This window comes from Chaetodon auriga, chromosome 23 (genome assembly GCF_051107435.1).
Source record: "Chaetodon auriga isolate fChaAug3 chromosome 23, fChaAug3.hap1, whole genome shotgun sequence".
Classification (NCBI taxonomy): Eukaryota; Metazoa; Chordata; class Actinopteri; order Chaetodontiformes; family Chaetodontidae; genus Chaetodon; species Chaetodon auriga.
In genome coordinates this window covers 15,954,054-15,972,406 of record NC_135096.1, presented here as the reverse complement: position 1 = coordinate 15,972,406, position 18,353 = coordinate 15,954,054, and the positions used below count along the sequence as shown (strand labels likewise).

General features: G+C 44.4%; 4 protein-coding genes across 4 annotated transcripts in view; 2 read left to right on the top strand and 2 right to left on the bottom strand.

Annotated features, from left to right (window-relative positions):
- harbi1 (harbinger transposase derived 1) overlaps positions 1–18,353 on the top strand; it is a 148,754-nt gene that overhangs the window by 29,841 nt on the left and 100,560 nt on the right. The gene's annotated exons all lie outside the window — the stretch shown is intronic.
- On the bottom strand, positions 4,857–7,491 carry LOC143315728 (ras-related and estrogen-regulated growth inhibitor). Its single transcript, XM_076723078.1, has 7 exons — positions 7,440–7,491; positions 6,542–6,598; positions 6,374–6,447; positions 6,104–6,242; positions 5,436–5,529; positions 5,216–5,287; positions 4,857–4,974 (listed from the first exon to the last, which is right to left on the bottom strand). The coding sequence occupies exons 1-7, from the start codon at positions 7,489–7,491 to the stop codon at positions 4,866–4,868; spliced, it is 597 nt and encodes a 198-aa protein (XP_076579193.1). The 3' UTR covers positions 4,857–4,865.
- Positions 8,494–14,713, bottom strand: LOC143316128 (NADH-ubiquinone oxidoreductase 75 kDa subunit, mitochondrial-like). Its single transcript, XM_076723867.1, has 19 exons — positions 14,637–14,713; positions 13,662–13,738; positions 13,274–13,365; positions 12,872–12,979; positions 12,677–12,753; positions 12,505–12,586; positions 12,220–12,350; positions 11,921–12,106; positions 11,709–11,843; positions 11,493–11,607; positions 11,151–11,296; positions 10,926–11,054; positions 10,346–10,475; positions 10,080–10,240; positions 9,802–9,956; positions 9,539–9,714; positions 9,296–9,430; positions 8,863–8,935; positions 8,494–8,779 (listed from the first exon to the last, which is right to left on the bottom strand). Exons 2-19 carry the CDS (start codon positions 13,732–13,734, stop codon positions 8,688–8,690), a joined length of 2,196 nt encoding a protein of 731 aa, XP_076579982.1. The 5' UTR covers positions 13,735–13,738; positions 14,637–14,713; the 3' UTR covers positions 8,494–8,687.
- On the top strand, positions 14,976–18,039 carry unc50 (unc-50 homolog (C. elegans)). Its single transcript, XM_076723656.1, has 6 exons — positions 14,976–15,063; positions 15,678–15,949; positions 16,044–16,164; positions 16,282–16,421; positions 16,649–16,756; positions 17,351–18,039. Exons 2-6 carry the CDS (start codon positions 15,682–15,684, stop codon positions 17,485–17,487), a joined length of 774 nt encoding a protein of 257 aa, XP_076579771.1. The 5' UTR covers positions 14,976–15,063; positions 15,678–15,681; the 3' UTR covers positions 17,488–18,039.

Sequence of the window (18,353 nt, the reverse complement as noted above, 5' to 3'; positions counted from 1 at the left end):
AACAACATTCAATACATAGTATAAGTACCCTACATTTAAAGTAGAGTACTTATACTTGAGTATTTCCATTTCATATTGGCGAACTTAACATTTCAGAGGAAGGTATTGTACTTTACACTACTACATCCATTTGAAAACTACAGTTACTTGTCACTTTACATATTAAGATTTGGTTTGCAAAGAATATGATCATGAGGATAATTGACATGCAACACCTCAAAAACAAGCAGTACATTGGTAATAATAATCCAATAATAAGAATAATAGTATGATACTATTATTTTGACTATTACTTGTAACAGCATACATTTTCACTGTTTATGTAAAGTACAGGTGTATGTACTTTTACTTAAGTAAAGGATTTGAGTACTTCTTCCACCACTGAGTAGAATTATGGAATAAATTATTTGACAAAATACAGAATAATACAAACTCAGGTGTGGATTTTTAGGCCCTGCACGTCAATGATACACTCACACAGGTGATTTCAATTAATTTGATGTCCTGTCAGGACTGAGACCAGATGATTGACATCTCCCTTACACAAGCATGGACGTGCAAATTACACCTTTATCATCAATATTAGTAAACCAGCGAGTACAACTTTAACCTGAGCAATCAGCTTGAATAGGTGAAACCACCTGTGTTGCTCACATCCTGTAGTTTTGATACAGTTTTCCGGGACTCTCCATGAACTGAGCCCTCATTTATGTCATTAGTTACAAAAGTCCAAATGTCAGTTTTACCAGCAGGCACTGGGGTGTAACATTACCCCCTTTAGGTCAGAGGGAGTCATTGCAGTTTGAGTTATTTCAATATTTTTTATCATAGTGTGGAAATAAGCAACGTATTGAATTAGATTTGAAGTTCGCTGTAAAAAGTGCGACAATTTTACGTTAAAGGATGTGTTTGTGTGTGGAAGAAAGACAGAGAAAGACAGGTGGCTGCTCTGACTGCCTGCAGCTACAACACACACACACACACACACACACACACACACACACACACACACACACACACACACACACACACAGTGCAAAGTGGGAATGAAATAGATTTTTCTCTCTCTTCCATGATTGCTCAGGCTCGCCCATCTCATTCCTCCCCTGTCATTGTGCCTCGGATCGTTTCTCCTCTGAGAGACAGAGATATGGGGAGGCTGAAACCCAGACGAGGCAGAGAAACAGCGACCATTGTGCAACAGGTATCAGAGGTGCCTGTGTGTGCACTGCAGCTCTGACCTGTTACATAATCTGGATAGATTTCAGTCCGAAGAGGCGTGTAAGGAGGACGTTTCCAGGCATTTCATACAAAACTAATGACATTCCCATCAATCTCTGCCGTGCATTGCGTTTAATGTCGATAAGAGACGCCATCATGCTAAACACAGAGAGTGAACATTGTAAACATTCGCATCACATCTCAGCAGCATCATTATGAGCACGTTAGCTTGATATTTTCATGGATTTCGCCCTGACTGTGTTATTCATATCTGGGTCAGTGCAGAGGATGTGGTGGGGGCTCAGAGACAGAACTCTTTGTTATACTGGACTACAATGATTCCCATCAGCTATTTGTTTGTATGCTTTATGTGACACTTCAAACAAGAGTTATCACCCATTACGTGACCATCTCCTGTTACTCCACCACCTCTTTCCACCTCACTTCTTCTTCCTTCCTTCCTTCCTGGGTTTTCTTGTTTTCTGCCTTTTCCTTTATCACTCATTTCTCCTCTCTCTGCTTCCACCCCTCCTCTTTTCTTTGTCTCCTTTTTCTTTCCAGGTATCGTCTTACGGAGGTGTCCCACCTCGAGGGACAGGGTGTCTCTCTTTTCTCTCTCACTCACACATTGGTGTTGCATAAGTAACAGTGTTGACCTTCCATTAACTACAGTCGCTCTCTCCTAAACCTAGCTGATCCTAGTTCAGTTTTAATGGTGTCCTTTTGATCAGGCCATCCTTATTTTGTACTGTGGATCAAGCTGTAAGCACACCACAGACGTATTATCACCTTACAAAGTTGTGATTTAGATTTTTGAACACTGTCGCACGCAGCCGGTGGTTTGTTCTCATGTCACTTCAGCATGAAATCAACTAACCTGTGGTGTGAGGAATGGAAACACATGGCTGCCTGCCAGGTTGGAGAACCTCAGATCTAAGCTGGCATTGATCAGCAGATCTAATTAGCAGTCGGCTTTTATGGAAAGTCAGTGCCCACCTCCTCCTGGACACAACACACAGTGCAGGACGCCGAGTGAGAAGATGTCTCCATCATTCTTACATACTTAACGTTCTTGTTATAATATATTCTGTTAGCCTTACTTTGTATATAAGCTGCTAACTTGGGTTTACAGTAATACATCTGATTGATGGATTTATTTATTTTTTTAATAAATTAATAATAAATAAATGAGATTTATACAAAATTCAAAAGCTGGAGTTTTTGTCTGTTTGAACACAGTAGCCCCCTGATTGGCTGGTCATGTGTTGATGCAGGTTGTGACAGACAGCTCTCTGATTGGCTGCGGATGTAATGATGCAAGTGTGACTCATCCTCTATTCTGAGCTTGGTGACTTGGGGTTTTGACCTTTTGTCTCCTTGGTGACTGCTGTGATGTCATCACCTCTCCACGCATTCGTTGTTGTCATCATCCTGCTCTGTGTCTCTGTCAAGTCCACTCAGGTTTGTTGCCACCACAAAGCATTGAGGGGGAGAGCACACAGTTTATACGAGTCTGTGTGACTCAGTGATGGGTTCTACCAGACGATGATGGATTCTACTGGACCATCAGTCCTCTTTCTGTCTAACACTCACTGTGCTGACCCAGTTAAGAGGCTGCGGCGTGCTCGCTGTAGCACCCACTCATGTTGGTGAATATAAATTCATACTTAGATATTAATGACCTGTATTTCCAAGCAGTCTGTTAATGTTAAGCGAGACCAGATCAGACGCCAACCACCATCACCTCGCCTGAAACAAACTAGTGCCATTGAGAATGAAGACAGTAAGCAACCACACTTCTGTCTTTCACATGGCCAGCGCTGCCTTTATCTTCTCCACTGTGGTCCATCCAGTAAGTGCGTCCATCATGTCCAGTTGTGTGGCTGCAGAATATGAATCCTGCCCTGGAAAGGTGGACTCTGCCGGTCACAATGAAAACTATTCTGCAGAGATGCAGTCATAAAATTCAAATACACTGAAAGGGTAATGCTTAAAAAAAAAAAAGCCAGCCATAAATAGTGTCAAAAATGGGGTCAGAGAAAATGACTTCAAAGCCAACATCTAAAACAACTGCACATTTTCATCCTCTGTGTTTGTACATCAAGCCCAGTTGGGCTCTGTGGTTGGTTGGTTGGTGGTAGCTGGGTGGAGCAGCTGATGTATAATAAATGGTCATGGGGTGGATAGAGTGGTGGGATTGAGAGTAAACTCACAGTCAATTTTACCAATATTGCTTTGAGGGGCGGCTGAAGATAGAGCGGTGTGTATAAATGGTGCCGTTAGACTCAGTGTGGCTGCAGCTCTTCTTTCCTTTGTCTGCTCCTCGCAGACAAATGAGATGCCAGAGAAGCCCAATGTTTTCCTTCCCTGTTATAGTCTGTCTTATTTTCTGCTGCTCGCTGAGTTGCTTTTTCCTGCCTCTCTTTTTTTTTTCAGATGCCTCGCTGATCATACAGTTCAGAAGTTCAGAGTGAGCAATGAGGAGAGAGAGATACATGGAAAGGAACACAGAGACGAAGTCAAATAACGCCAAGAGGGTAATCAAAGCCAGCCTCATTCTTTACACACTGTTACATCATCTACACACTCCACAACAAGGGCAAGTTTAACTGTTTTACTCGCTAACTGATGGGCTTCAGTGGCTGCTTCACTGATTGACAGGTTAGATTCTTGCACAAACTATGCATGAAAATGTCAAATCATACAAATGAACACTGAAGTTACACAGTCGTTTGCATATTGCGGAAAAGGAAAATAAATACCTCCTTGTGACACAAGCTGCAGCTTTTACATCATTAGTGTTTCAAAGCTTATTTACCATCCTTTGATTCTGATTCTGTAGGTTTCAGTAATTTCAAGCAAATATTAGAAACCAATAACATGAAGTCATTAAAAATAAGTAACAAAATGCACCAGTGAGATTATGATAAAAAAAAGGCCTGCAGGTGAGTGATGGGGTTGAGGTCAGGGCTCTCTGCAGGCTCGTCAGCTTCTTCCACACCAAACTGGACACGGGTGTCCACAGACCTTTGGCCATATGCTGTGGAACTGAGGTGAGTCTGCACGAGAGGACACGACTCTACCGCCCTCTACTGGAGAATGAAGCAAATAACTCCCGTGGAAGCTCTCGTGGGGATCTCTCAGTTGATGCATAGCTTGAACAGACTATAGCTTTTGCAGTGGGCCCGTGCACGTGTTGAAAGGCACGTGACTTGGTGAAGTTGTTGCTCTTCATAAGCAAAAAGTTGGGCAACAGAGTCTAATAAGAAAAACACATTTCATTTACACTTTCTATTGTCGGCTACACTTTTGGGCCGCTGTATATTTGCCCTTCAGAGAACACAAGCATTTTTCTCCTCTTATTAACTGTCCTGCAATCACATCCAGGCCCTCTGAACTGTCTGCTGACAGGAGCTGACATGATTTCCCATTATTGAAGGTCACCCCAACTCTCCTTCTAACGTTGCATTCTCCTTTCCAGAGTACCTCAAACTGAGCTGGAAATGTGCAATAACATTGCTTTGAGAAGCAAAACATTCAAATTTGCTCCGTCTGGATGTAAAACTGCAGTGTTATGAGAACAGACAACACAGTCTCTTCAAATGTCCCTCAGCAATAACTGATGAGTTGTTTGTTTGCTGCGGTCACCACTGCATGGTCTTCGATCGGGTCAGTTTCCGGGTCAGAGCGTGGCGAACAGTCAGCATGTAGGAGCGACGGTCAGGTAGGGGGCGCTGCTGATCCAAGACCAGCCTGTCAGACACAAGAAGCAAAACATCAGCACCAGCTGCCAGTGAAACAACATGTGCAGCAGCTGCACGCCTTGTTGACTGCAGATAAGATGAAATCTGCTATTTGGCAGTACATCTGTGGTGCCTCTGTGCATTGCATTCTGGGAGCACAGTGTCCATCAACAGGATACCCAAAAATCAAGTGTGTCTGAGTGTGCCTACAGTCTGTTATACAGTTATACAGTAATACGACTGAGCCAAACCTGATGAGCTGAAACACTGCTGCCTCTACAGCTGAAACAGCTTCTGCCACCGACAGCTCCCTGAAACCACACCTACACACACACACACACACACACACACACACACACACACACACACACACACACACACACACACTGAATGTTACACCTGGCATCTGCAGTTCACTTATGACAAATATCCATTAAGAAATTAAGAAATAAGATGCAAACACACTCAAACCTTAAATCCTTGGCCATTCTCTGTCCCTCCTCTGTCGTCACCTCCCTGCCGATCTCCAAGTCAGACTTATTGGCTATCAGCACTGTCGGAACAACTGACACACACACGCACACACACACACACACACACACACACACACACACACACACACACACACAGAGTCAAGTAAAGAGTCAAAAAACAGCAGGATGATGCTGTGGCATGCAGAGTCTGGAGTTTGTGTTGTTAATACATTACCTACAGAGCACAGCCTACCAAGTATGGAATCTATGTCCGCTTCCTCTGTGCATGTGTGTGTGTGTGTGTGTGTGTGTGTGTGTGTGACAAGAGACAGATATACTGCAGAGTTAGAGCAGAGACATGCTGGACTTAAAGAGCAAACACAGTGAACACTTTGTTCCTGTGGAGATCACACTGCTGGGTCAGTAGTTCAGCAGCTGGTATGTTGCTTCGTTGTCACTGTTTCGTGTCTCTAAGTAATCTGCAGTAGTTACAAGTGATGCTGATTTCTGTGGAGGAGTTTCACTCATCTCCTGCCAATGATTGCAAAATAGATCTGCTCTCCTGCTGTCACATTAGTGACATTAAAGCCTCTATGTGTCGGATTTGCCTTAAATCCTGATGGTAAAGACAGACTGGTCCACTGGTGGTTGGAGTCAGCTCCATACCCAGACTCTGCTTGGTTTGGTCGATGAGTTTCTTGAGCGGAGGGACCTCCAGGAAGCTGAGGCGTTGTGTGATGGAGTAGAGCAGCAGGAAACCATCTGCCCAGCGGATGGAGGACTCCAGAGACGCCACAGAGCTCTGCTGGAGGAGAGAGCATCATGTATTATGTTGGAACATCCTTATAATGTTGGAGTATTTCATCAGCAGATTGAAGTATTTCAGGGTGATGCAAACTGTGGTTTTAAGATGAAGAAGCAAAAACCAAAACTTACCTTACAAGCTATATCCAAAATCTCCAGATCAACAGCTTCTTGGTCCACCGACCGACTGCATCTGTAGGTCACCTCTGCGGCAAAGCACAGACACGTCTGACTTATTCTGACTGCTGCACAGTCGGTGTCAATAATGTTTATTGTTAGAAACATCTACTGAAGTCTCACCCTTTTTATGGTCGTATTCACCGATGAAGCGCTTGGTTATGAAACGAACACACAGTGCTGGAGACACAAAGCAGACACCAGAGAATGAACGGCCAGACACACACTAATACAGCATGTGTCTCATATGCTGTGCTGATCTGCTGCAGTCTGCTCATGTGTTATGTCGTCACTGTCACTTTGAGATGTATCCTCTTCGTAACATATTTAAAGTGCAGCGGTGCTTTCTCTGTGTTTGGGTGGAAGCGGTCTGGATGTGTTCATGCTTGTTTGATGTCTCGGTCTGGCGTTTGAGGGCACGCTGTGCTCATGCAGGACACGTTCAAGGGTTATTTAGGCTTGTTCGAACTCTTATTTGAGCCTTAACAGCTGAAATAATCACTATCAGGAATTTAAGGTTTTCCAGTCCAGAGAGTTTCCTCTAAATTTTGGCAAACTGGGGAGAAAAATGTCCCGTGCTTTTAAGAGTCTGTTCACTATCACAGTAATCCACAGTATATAATCTTTGAGGTTTTCAGTCATAATGTCAGAGGTCTGGTTCTTCCGTCCAGTTAGCTCATTCTTTCTGGGAGCAAAACACCTTTTCCCACCGTGAAAACTCTTGAACACTCGTAATGAGGGTGCAGGAGGTAGTCTGACACTGGCGGTGGTCACAGCGGCACTCACACTTCACTGCTCAGGCAGAGGGGTCAGCGTTAGACCTGTGTGAGGTTTCCATATTTAGCAAAACGTCTTAAACCGTGACTGAACTCTAAGCTTTTTTTCCTCGCCTGAGGACCATGTGACAGAACCTATGGTGCTGTTACACAATCCAAAATGTGCACACACACACATCCCTGTTCCTTGTCCACCTGTGTTCTTTCTGCCTGTTTCTCTGTACATCAACGCTTCTGTCCTCTACCTGTTTTTCCAGTGTTCTGAGCTCCCAGAATGAGGAGTTTCACTGGAACCATTTTCCTGTTGGGTCCAGTATTAGTCTGCTGTCTGTCCCTGCATGGAAACCCTACAGAGGAGGCAGAGTCAGCTGTGAGTCGCACAACAAGACATGACGCCTGACACAAAACATGGATGAGTAACAATATCTACATGTAGAAACATAAATGTATAGTCCACAAGTAAAACTAAAGACAAACCAAGCAGCCTCTTTAGGTCGCAGTAATACTGACCTTTAAGTTGAAATAAATCCAAGGTATGAAGAGGAGTGAAATAATGAAGTCAGTGTGTTCAGTCTCAGACACTGAGCAGACAGGGAATGAAGAGATGGGACCAGCTTGGTTATAAGATATCTCTCTCTCTCTCTCTCTCTCTCGCTCTCTCTCTTAGGGAACAGTATATGACAAGAGCCATTTGTCTGAAGGAACTGGGTCCAACTCCAGATACCAGTATCCCATTCTGGATCTGCTGAAGACAGACAGAAAGACTCTTTTGAGGTACGAGGGACTTCCACTGCTTCACAATCTTTCCCAAAGCAAAAGAACTAAAAATAATCATGCTGATACTCAATATTGATGACAAAAATCACATTTCCTACCACCTTGCTATGGTGGTTTTTAGACTCTGAATCTTCTTACCCTGGGTGTAGTACTGGTGCAGAGATTCATGTCTTTACTCATTTACTTCACTCGGCAGTCGTGACCTTACCTCTGGATTCTGTGAAGACTGCCAGGCCGTCTGCATGTCAGCAGGCCTGTGCAGAAGGCCACACTTGACCATGCATCATAGAGTATTTGGCAAATGCTGCCTGCAAAGTTCAGAGATTTTAATGTCTGCGGTGTAACAGTTTGTTTGAGGGAGATTTTTGTTACAATTCGCTGCAAAGATACCGTACTAGTGCAACTTTAATTCGGTGTGCAACAATAAAATTTTGACACATCAATGACATGTGGAAGTCTCACTGATAAAATAGATGATAAACGACATTAACCAAAAATAAAAGAAAACCACCCAAACTGGAGTAAAGACATTCGTAAGGTTTTATTCATATTTCACATGTTTCCCATCTTTATTCGACAAAGTTCGTTCTCTGGAGTGAAAACGATTAAACTGTATACAACAAGCATCAAGGACAACTTTAAATTAAGGAGCGACCGTGTGTTCCAGCAGAGAGAGAGAGTTTATCGTCGTACTCTGTGCGAGTGTTATTGGGTGTTCAGCACACTGACGGCTCATCGACAGCGGCCGCTCCTTCCGTCACCGCTTTGACGCATTTGGCCATCGTCTGGGAAGCCCTGCTGATAGAGTCTGAACACAGAGCGGGAGGGAATATGAGAAGGTTATCTTACATTTGTGTGTTTGTATTTTCGCTTGTGTAGCTGCACACTCACCTGTCATGTAGAAGTCCTTTACTGAAAGCTGAGGTGGTACCAGAGGAGCTGCTAACAGGTCCTGGTTCACAGCCTGAAGGAGGAAACGGGAGAGGAGGAGCATTTACTTCTTACTGACTCACCAAACTTTCAAGCTCCAGCAGCTCTCAGTGCTCAAAAACATTCAAGGCCGTCGCAGCTACGGCAATTATTAAGGTAACAAACACCCCGTGATGACAAAGAAACCCGCTCATCAAAACTTGACTTGAATAAAGGCAACGAGCACGAGCCAATCAGAGGCAGAGGAGGGTGGGTCATACCTTCGCCATCCTATACAGACACTACACCGCTGCTGCTGTGATACAATATAAACAGACATGAAAGATGAAGAAATTAAAGTGACTCTATGGATGTGTGTGTGTGTGTGTGTGTGTGTGTGTGTGTGTGTGTGTACCTTGGCGAGCTCGTTGGCCTGTTTGAAGTAGTTCGCCTCCTCGACATCGTCATAACGCACCAGATTAGGAGAGACCTCGGCTAATCTGGCTCGGACCTCATCCAGAGAGTCGTAGGGCAGCATCACGCCAGCCAGCTGCAAACGCACAAAAACACGACTGTTAACGATTTCACCTTAGGTCAAACTAAGTGTTAACTGGCAGTGTGGACATGATTACACGCTACAGGACGACTCCCTGCTTACTTCAGATACGGCCCTGATGATCTTCCAGTCCTCTCTGGCCATTCCAGGAGCAGTGACGGCCACCCGGGTGTGCTGGCTCCTGCCTTCAGTGTTGACGTAGGTGCCGTTTTTCTCTGTGTACGCAGCGCCAGGCAGGATGATGTCTGCCATTGGTGCTCCTACGTCACCATGATGACCTGGGGGTTGAAAGCGATGTTAAATATGCTTTAGCAACACAGCTGAATGTGGATGCTTTGTGTCTCTCTGTGTGTGTGTGTGCACACCCTGGTAGATGATGAGGCTGTCTTTCGGCAGGTCGGCTCTGGTGATGCAGCCGGCATCAGCTCCCAACAGGAACAGGACTTTGGGTGGGTTGTTCCTGATGGCGTCCACGCCAGTCTTGTAGCCCAGGTCCAATGCAGCTACCTGACTGGCCACTCTGCTCACGCACACACACACGCACACACACAAAGGATGAGCAGGAAGCATTTACTGTACCTCGCTAAAGGAGACTGATGATGTGTTAAATCTCACTAAATTCACGTGTGTTAAGAGAAAAAACCTGTGCAGGACGTTGAGGACCTTCCACCCCTCTTCCACTCCACTGCTGGTTCTGGCGTTCTGAGCGATGGTGGAGACGGTGCTCAAAATGGCGGCTCCGTCTTGTCTCTGCAGAGCGCTGCTGCCCACAACCACTACCGGACGCTTAGCAGCTGAAAGGACCTGGACACAGGGAAAGGGGAAAGAATTCAAGTAAAAGTTGCCAGAAATGTTTCAGCACCAAAGGTCCGTCCAAACGTGCTCTGAGTCAGACTGTGCGTTCATCACCTGGCAGAAGGGGTGTGTGCCGTTCGCCAGCTCCTTCAGCACTGACGTCGCCTCTCCCAGATGGTCGTACGTGTAGCTCAGATCAACCTTGTGACCCACCATGGCGACACGCAGCTCATTGTGGAGCCAGCTGACAGAGGAAAAGGAGCAAGAGAGAAAAGACGGAGGGAGGCAAGTTACAAAGCAGCTGAGAAGATGAGGAGAAAGCAGCTGGTTAGCTTAGCTTGGCTCAAAGACAAAGCAGCTAGCCTGGGTCTGTTCAGCAGAAACAAAGTCCACCTACCAGCACCTCTAGAGTTCACTAGTCAACGAGTTATATCTTGTTTGTTTAATCCATACAGAAAGTAAAGCATAAATGTGACAATTTGCCATTTAATGGGGGGTCGTGTGCCAGACTAGGTCTTGGCTATGAGCAGTTACCAGACCCCAATACCAGTTTTTATGCTAAGCTAAGCCAACCAGTTGCTGGCTCCAGCAGTAATAAATTAGAAATTATTTTTGAGTGATGAATCCAGTTTGCAGGACTAAAATCGCTTCCAGAATGAGGAATGAAATAATAAATGCAAAGTATGAAGCATACCTCTTGCGGATTCGGGTGTTGAAGAGCGGGGCTTCGTAGCGCGGGTTGGTTCCTACGAGCAGCAGCAGGTCACAGTCCTCAATGCCCGCGATGCGAGAGTTCAGCAGGTAGTTGGAGCGCAGGTCAGTGCTGAAGAGAGAGAGGATGAAGAAGCAGCGTCACTAAAGGACCGTGGGAACCTGCACATTATATTCTTACTGTATAACGTACTACACGCAGTCTTACCCGGCCCCTGCCGTCGGGAAGAGCTCCTCAGTGCAGAGGTTTTCTGAGTTGAGTCTGTTGAGGAGGTCTTTGAGGGAGATCAGAGCTTCAGCGTCGGCCATGCCTCCTGCGATGGCTGCCACCTCACTGCCCTGCACGCTCTGGAGCTACACACACAGCACACAGCACATACTCAGATATGCACCTGGGGATGCCTCAGATGTCACAAATGACCTCTAGTAATGAATAAAGACACATTTGGCTGCAGGAATAGACACAAATATCACCTGTGTGCGATCATACAGTAAGTCCAGAAAGAGGAATAAACACAGAAATCTAATACAGAAGCAGACACACACTTACTGCTCCAGCAACACGAGTAAGAGCGTCCTCCCAGGTGGTTGGGGTCAGCTGACCTGCATCATTCTTCACCATTGGTTGGGTCAACCTCTGCCTCTTCAGACCATCATATGCAAACCTGAGGACACATACAGGCACAAGCATAGATAAGTGCAAGTCCAGCAGGCACCACGTGACACCTCCTGAACCCAATTCTTCTGGCTTCTGTTTGCACGTCACCTGGTCTTGTCAGAGATCCATTCTTCGTTGACGTCTTCGTTCAGCCTGGGCATCACCCTCATCACCTCACCGCCTCTGGTGCTCACAACAATGTTACTGCCCACAGCATCCAACACATCAATCGACTCGGTTTTCCTGCAGAGGCAGCAGAAGATGTTTTGCATGGTGATGGCACTTAGCGCATTAACTTAACCTAAAGTTTCATATCCTACCTGGTCTCCCATGGCCGTGCAGTGAAAGCGTAAGGTTTGGAGGTGAGCGCTCCCACAGGACAGACGTCGATAACGTTGCCTGACATCTCTGACATGAACATCTTCTCTACGTACGTCCCGATCTGCAGGTTGTTTCCTCTTCCTGTCGTTCCCAGGTCTTCAACGCCGGCGATCTCACTGGCAAAACTGCAGAAGCACACACAGAAATACACAAATGAACTCTTAGAAGATCTCTCCCCGCTGTCACTATCCATCTAAATAAAGCAGAAATGCTAAAAAAGGACGTTTGTGACGCTTACCGGACGCAGCGTGTGCACTGGATACAGCGGGTCATGATGGTTTTGATGAGCGGCCCGATGTTTTTGTCCTCCACTGCTCTCTTGCCTTCTGAGAAACGACTGCGGTCTGAACCAAACTGCATGGACTGATCCTAAGAACGCAGCAGGCAGAGTGTGAACATGAGAGTAAAAACTGTTTTCACAAACGTTATTATTCAGTTCAATGGATCGGCTCTGAGGGATAAACGTACGTCTTTGACCCTTCAACCTCCATACTTCTAGTACTAATACTAGTTGTTTGGTTACCTGCAGGTCACACTCCCCTCCCTGGTCACAGATGGGGCAGTCCAGTGGGTGGTTGGCCAACAGGAACTCCATCACTCCCTCTCTGGTGAGACACACAGACACAAACACACACATTCATACAGCCTGTTTCATGTAGTTTATTGACTTGGCCTGAAGTTTTCTGAATCTGTACCTGGCTTTGCGCGTCTTCTCTGAGTTAGTGAGGATGTTCCAACCCTTCATGACGGGCATGGCACAGGCTGCCACAGGCTGAGGGACACATGACAGCACAAACACATCAACTGGACTGTAGGGCTGCAGGCGTTTGCAGCAATTTCTTTGCAAAGAAATCTTGTTTAATCTCAGTCAAACAAATACGCTCTCTTACCTTTGGAGCTTTCTCAATCTCCACCAGACACATGCGACAATTTCCTGCCACTGAGAGGCGCTCGTGGTAACAGAACCTGGGGATCTGGACTCCTGCCTTCTCACAGGCCTGAAGTGGAAACAGTCATCAGGCAAAACAACAAGAAAACAACTAATGAATATCTATCTTTAGAGTGAGGATCAAAGTTAATTCTGGTTTTCTAACAAAGACATTAATAATGCAGATTGTTTGAATGGCAGATAAAGTAACAGTGCCATTAGAGTAACTGTCAAAGATTATGAAATGCTGAGTTTCTCGACGCCTACCTTTAACTACATAGATACAAATATACAGTATACAATATGAAGGGACCATTTGAATAATTTATATTAGTTTACAGTAGAATAATCTGCCATTTCTTACCTGCAGCACAGTCGTTCCAGGCTCCACTTCGAATGGCTTCCCATCCACGAACACTTCCACCATGTTGCTGGCGGCACGCACTGGAGTGCGCACTGAAAGTGGACACACAAAAGTGAGAGTTACTGAAATTAAATGAAGATCAAAATAGAAATAAAGCTTCTGAAAATGATGTTAACTATGAAAATTTGCCTGATATACTGAAATACATCTACGTTCAAAATGAGAAATTAAATACAAACAAAATATAATAAAGAAAATCGAGTTTTACTCCAAAACTACAAGTCCGGTCATTAAGAGTGAGGAGAATAACTTGTTGTTTGTTACCTTGACCTTGACATGCACACACACAAACACAGATACAGACACACGCATACACAGGAGGTCTCACCAGCGTTGGAGGGAGCCAGGCTGCCCTTGGCGGCTCCGGCCAGAGCTCGGCCGACGGTCGGCAGTCGCAACATGACGCTGTGAGAGCAAAATAGACAGACATGTGAGCTAACCTCATTCTCATATCATGATTAATAAGTTATTTATTTTCTTGCAGATTCATTTCCTGTTGATCAGCAAAAACTGACTAATTATTTCAGCTACAACCACAATCACCATACTGTCTATGTTTGGAGATAAGAAATGAACATAGCTGCCAGATGTTTCAGTCCAGCTGTGAGAAGCAACATTATTTTTTATCAGGAATAAATTAGACTTTAAATTCAGATTTAGGAGGCATTAACATTGTATTTAATGTGATGTTCTTTTTGTATTTTTGGGTTTAGATCTTCAACTGTTAGTAATGCCCCACTAAAAAAAATCACAGTGGGCACTTTGACTGGACTTTATTTTTCAGATAACATGACTGTGCAGTGTCAGTAATTATTCAAGGCTACAATCAGCATCTTTCACAGAGGCCTGATGATGTTTTGGACTGAATAAGCTTGTGCAGGTCTATCCAATGAACTTGTAGCCCAGCGGCAGTGTATATATGCAGAACCACAGTAGCTAGTGCTAACTAGCTTCATAACTGTCACTGTCAACAATAACAAGAGATACTCAGTCCCACAGTAAACGTTTCAAGGAGATAATGCACATACAACAGAAGCTGAATCTCCGAAATATACTGAGATAGAATATAATGACAAATATATACTGTAAATAAGTGTCATGAACCTTGCAATGAGGACTCCTTGCTTGTAGGCTAATAGCATTAGCTAAGAGTAAGTTGCTACTCAAGGACACGGGCATTGCGGTGTTGTACAAGGGTTACTGGGGGTTGTAAGGTCAAATATTTCATTTTCCTCTGGTTTTGCAATGTAATAAAATATAGTTTTAAGCGTTTATGAGTGCATAATATGTTTCTGGCTCTTACCTTTCGCTATTTGGCCTTCTTGACCAGAACAGCAGTGATCTGAGTTATACCACCAATCAAATGGCTATGCAGTAGTTAGCGGAAATAGCATATGTTGCACTTCCGTTTGAAAATACGCCCAATTTCAGAATAAAAGTTACTTCTACACTTCGCTTCAACATGTCAGTAACTATAATACTGGTATGTTCTGAAAATAACTACCTTTGTCTACTTTGTTTACTCCTCTTTAAAGTAAAATAAAGATTAGATATTTTGATTAGACGTGTTTACATCGCAGCAGAAGAAGCTTGCTTTGACCGACTACATTTCCCATGATGAGCTGTTACCGGAAGTAGCTACGTGTTCATTTTCGCGACAGTTCAGGAAGCGTCTAGCTTCAGAAACAAGAGTTGGTGCTTTCTCCTGCGAAGGAGGACAGCAAAAACAGGTAAATATTCTTTTGAATTAAGAAGTTTAATGATATTGCTGATAAAAACAGTCACAGCAGCGCTCACGAAATGTCTTTTGTAATTAAGACTGGTCAGGCCTTCCCATCTTCTTAAAGTAGTTAGCAACAAGCTAGCTGTGTCTGCTAGCAAACACAGCGTCAACTAACAACGAAACGTAAATATATAACTGCTTGTTCGGGGTAAAATACCTTTGCACACTAGATAACTGGTAATTGGTTAAATACCAATACATTTCAAGGTTTTTCACCTAACTTAGTTAATGTTGAGCATAGGTTTAGCATCCTCTGTTTCTGTGTTGTCATTCGAACTAACTAAGCCACAGGACTGGTTTGGCGTGACAGGAGCTGCTGTCCGTGTTAGTAGGACTTGAATTATTTAGTTAAGCAGTTTAAAAGCCATATGACTGTATGTCGGCACAGGCAATTTTTTGTTTTGCTTCATTTGTTTATCTGCATTTAGTTCAAGGAGTGAGTGCTGAACTTTCTCAGGATGTGAACTGTGATTCAACCTCTTTCTTCTCTGTCATGCTCCCTTCTTTTCCCGCTCGTCCTTCCATCAATCTTTTCACCTGCTCTTCCAATCTGATATTCAGCACCATGTTGCCGACCACCACGCCACAAAGCAATGGTGCCCCCGGTTCAAGGGATGCTGCGCGTCACACGGCAGGAGCCAAGCGCTACAAGTACCTGCGACGGCTACTACATTTCAGACAGATGGACTTTGAATTTGCCCTGTGGCAGATGCTTTACTTGTTTACGTCACCACAGAGAGTCTACCGCAACTTCCACTACAGGAAACAGACCAAGGACCAGTGGGCCAGGGACGATCCCGCTTTCCTGGTCCTCCTCAGCATCTGGCTGTGTGGTAAGTCCGTACTTAGTCTGTGTGGTCATTTCCACTCTTTGATGGTGCTGCTCCTTGCTTATTTTACCTGAACTGTCCCTCTATTCCTCTGCAGTGTCAACGATAGGGTTTGGTCTGGTGCTGGACATGGGAGTCCTGGAGACTCTGAAGCTGCTGCTGTGGGTGGTCTTTGTTGACTGTATAGGAGTCGGTCTACTCATATCAACCTTAATGTGGTGAGCAGTGGGTTTGCCTAATTTATGATGTAAGATGGAATTGTCTCTGCAGATCATGATAAAACTGAACTCGACCGTTTACTGCATGTCATGTATAATTTGACTTGTCTGTTCCAGGATTATCAGCAACAAGTACCTGCTGAAACATCCCAGCAGAAGCTTTGATGTGGAGTGGGGCTATGCATTCGACGTTCACCTCAATGCTTTCTACCCCCTTCTTGTCATCCTGCATTTCCTGCAGCTCTTCTTCATCAACCGTGAGTAGACTGTGTGTCGAGACAGAAGCTGCCATACAAGGTGCCACCTGCTCATCAGGAGCAGTGACCATTCACACACACTCGATGGCACGGTTATTGAAAGCAGTTTGGGGTTCATTATCTTTCCCAAAGACACTGATATATTTAAATGGTTCATTTCATGGACAAAATGGCTTGACACCTGCCTCCTGTATCACCGCACTGACAGTTTGCTTTGTGTGTTTCAGATGTCGTGGTGATAAACTCAGACTGGTTCCTGGGATACTTTGTCGGGAACACTTTGTGGCTGGTCGCCATCAGTTATTATCTCTACATCACGTTCTTAGGGTACAACGGTGAGTCCAAAAAATTGATTGTCACCTATTTTTGTTAATCAGCTACAGACTGTTATTTGGACATCGCAGGCTATTGGAAGACATCAGCCTGGATTTTAGGTGATTTAGTGACAACTAAAGTTCGTAACCCTGAAAACAATAAAAATCAGGAGGATAACCACGAATACTTGGACCAGAAGTTTTGAAAGTGGTCAATTCTTTTTATCAAATATCAAAATGAACAGTAAATGCATGGATTTTACATGCTATAGGTACTACAACACAGTCAGATGCTACACACTGGCTGATAATCCTCATTGTGCTACTGTCTAGTGATAAAAGTGTTAGACCACCAGAGGGTGCCATCACCATTGAAATGTTGAATTTAGGGATCTGTGTGCACCTGTGATTTACAGCTATAAGTTGGAGTATGACACAAAACATTCATGTAGACATGGTAGGGTATGGGACTGGGATCATTTTACTGGTTGTAGGTGCTCAGTTCACCCTTTGTCCGATGAAGGAGGAGGAACGAAGTTTCACTGTGACCTCATCGATCTGTCGTGTCTGCTGTCTGTCACTGGCTGATGTATTCGTCTTGTGTTATCCACGCAGCTCTGCCCTTCCTGAAGAACACCGTGGTGCTGCTCTACCCCTTCGCTCTGCTCGGTCTCATCTACGTCCTCTCTGTCTCTCTGGGGTGGAACTTCACCAAGGGTCTCTGCTGGTTTTACAAGTACAGGGTCCAGTAAAACCAGTTGGCCTCCGAGGTTGGACACTAGTTGGCTTCAAGCTGACTGAAAATCTGCTTTCACTTCACAATTAGGTGACAACGAATCCATTTCCAGCTTTTGTCAGTCAACATCTGGTTGAGGAGGACTCGTCCTCTGCTTGACTCTCAGTAAGCTGAAACGCCGGGTTGATTGACGCTGAGCTGGTTAACTCTCAATTGACTCTGCTGATTTTCTGTTTGGCTCTCATGTTGAGCTCCGAAGTCGGTGAACAGCGATGTGTTTGGACGAGTTGTAGAAGCAGGGGGACAGATGAGATGCAGCTTTTATTGTTGTTCTTTTTGTATGATTTGTAAATAGTATTTTGGCAGGTTGTAATATATATACCCCGATGATTGTTTCTGAAGAAAAATTTGATTTGTTTCTTTGAGTTTTCTTTAAAAAAAAAAAAAAAAATCCTGCTTATTGAAGAGAAAAAAGGAGGAACATGGGATGCACACTTTTTTTTTCCTTTTCTTTTTTCTCAAAATGTACATTCCAAAGTACTTTCAATAAAAGGTTTTATGAACTTCAGCTGCCTCAGTTTTGTACCCTGGAGGAATAAATGGCCTTTCTGGGAGGTGTTTTGGTAGTGTGCAGGCGCTGTCGTCGGGATTCTGTAGTGACACGCCGTCGTCTCACAGTGGCGCTGTTGCAGTGATGCTTTTAGTTAATAATACTGTGCAAACGCAAAGTGGAACATCGCATCTGACAAAACTAAGAGGTAATGTGGTACATATTTTGTTATCATTAGCATTTTATGCAACGGAAAACTGTACAAGTCTTATTAACTGTTATTATAATTTCTCTTCTTCTTGGAAAGAAGTTTGTAATTTGGCACCATATTC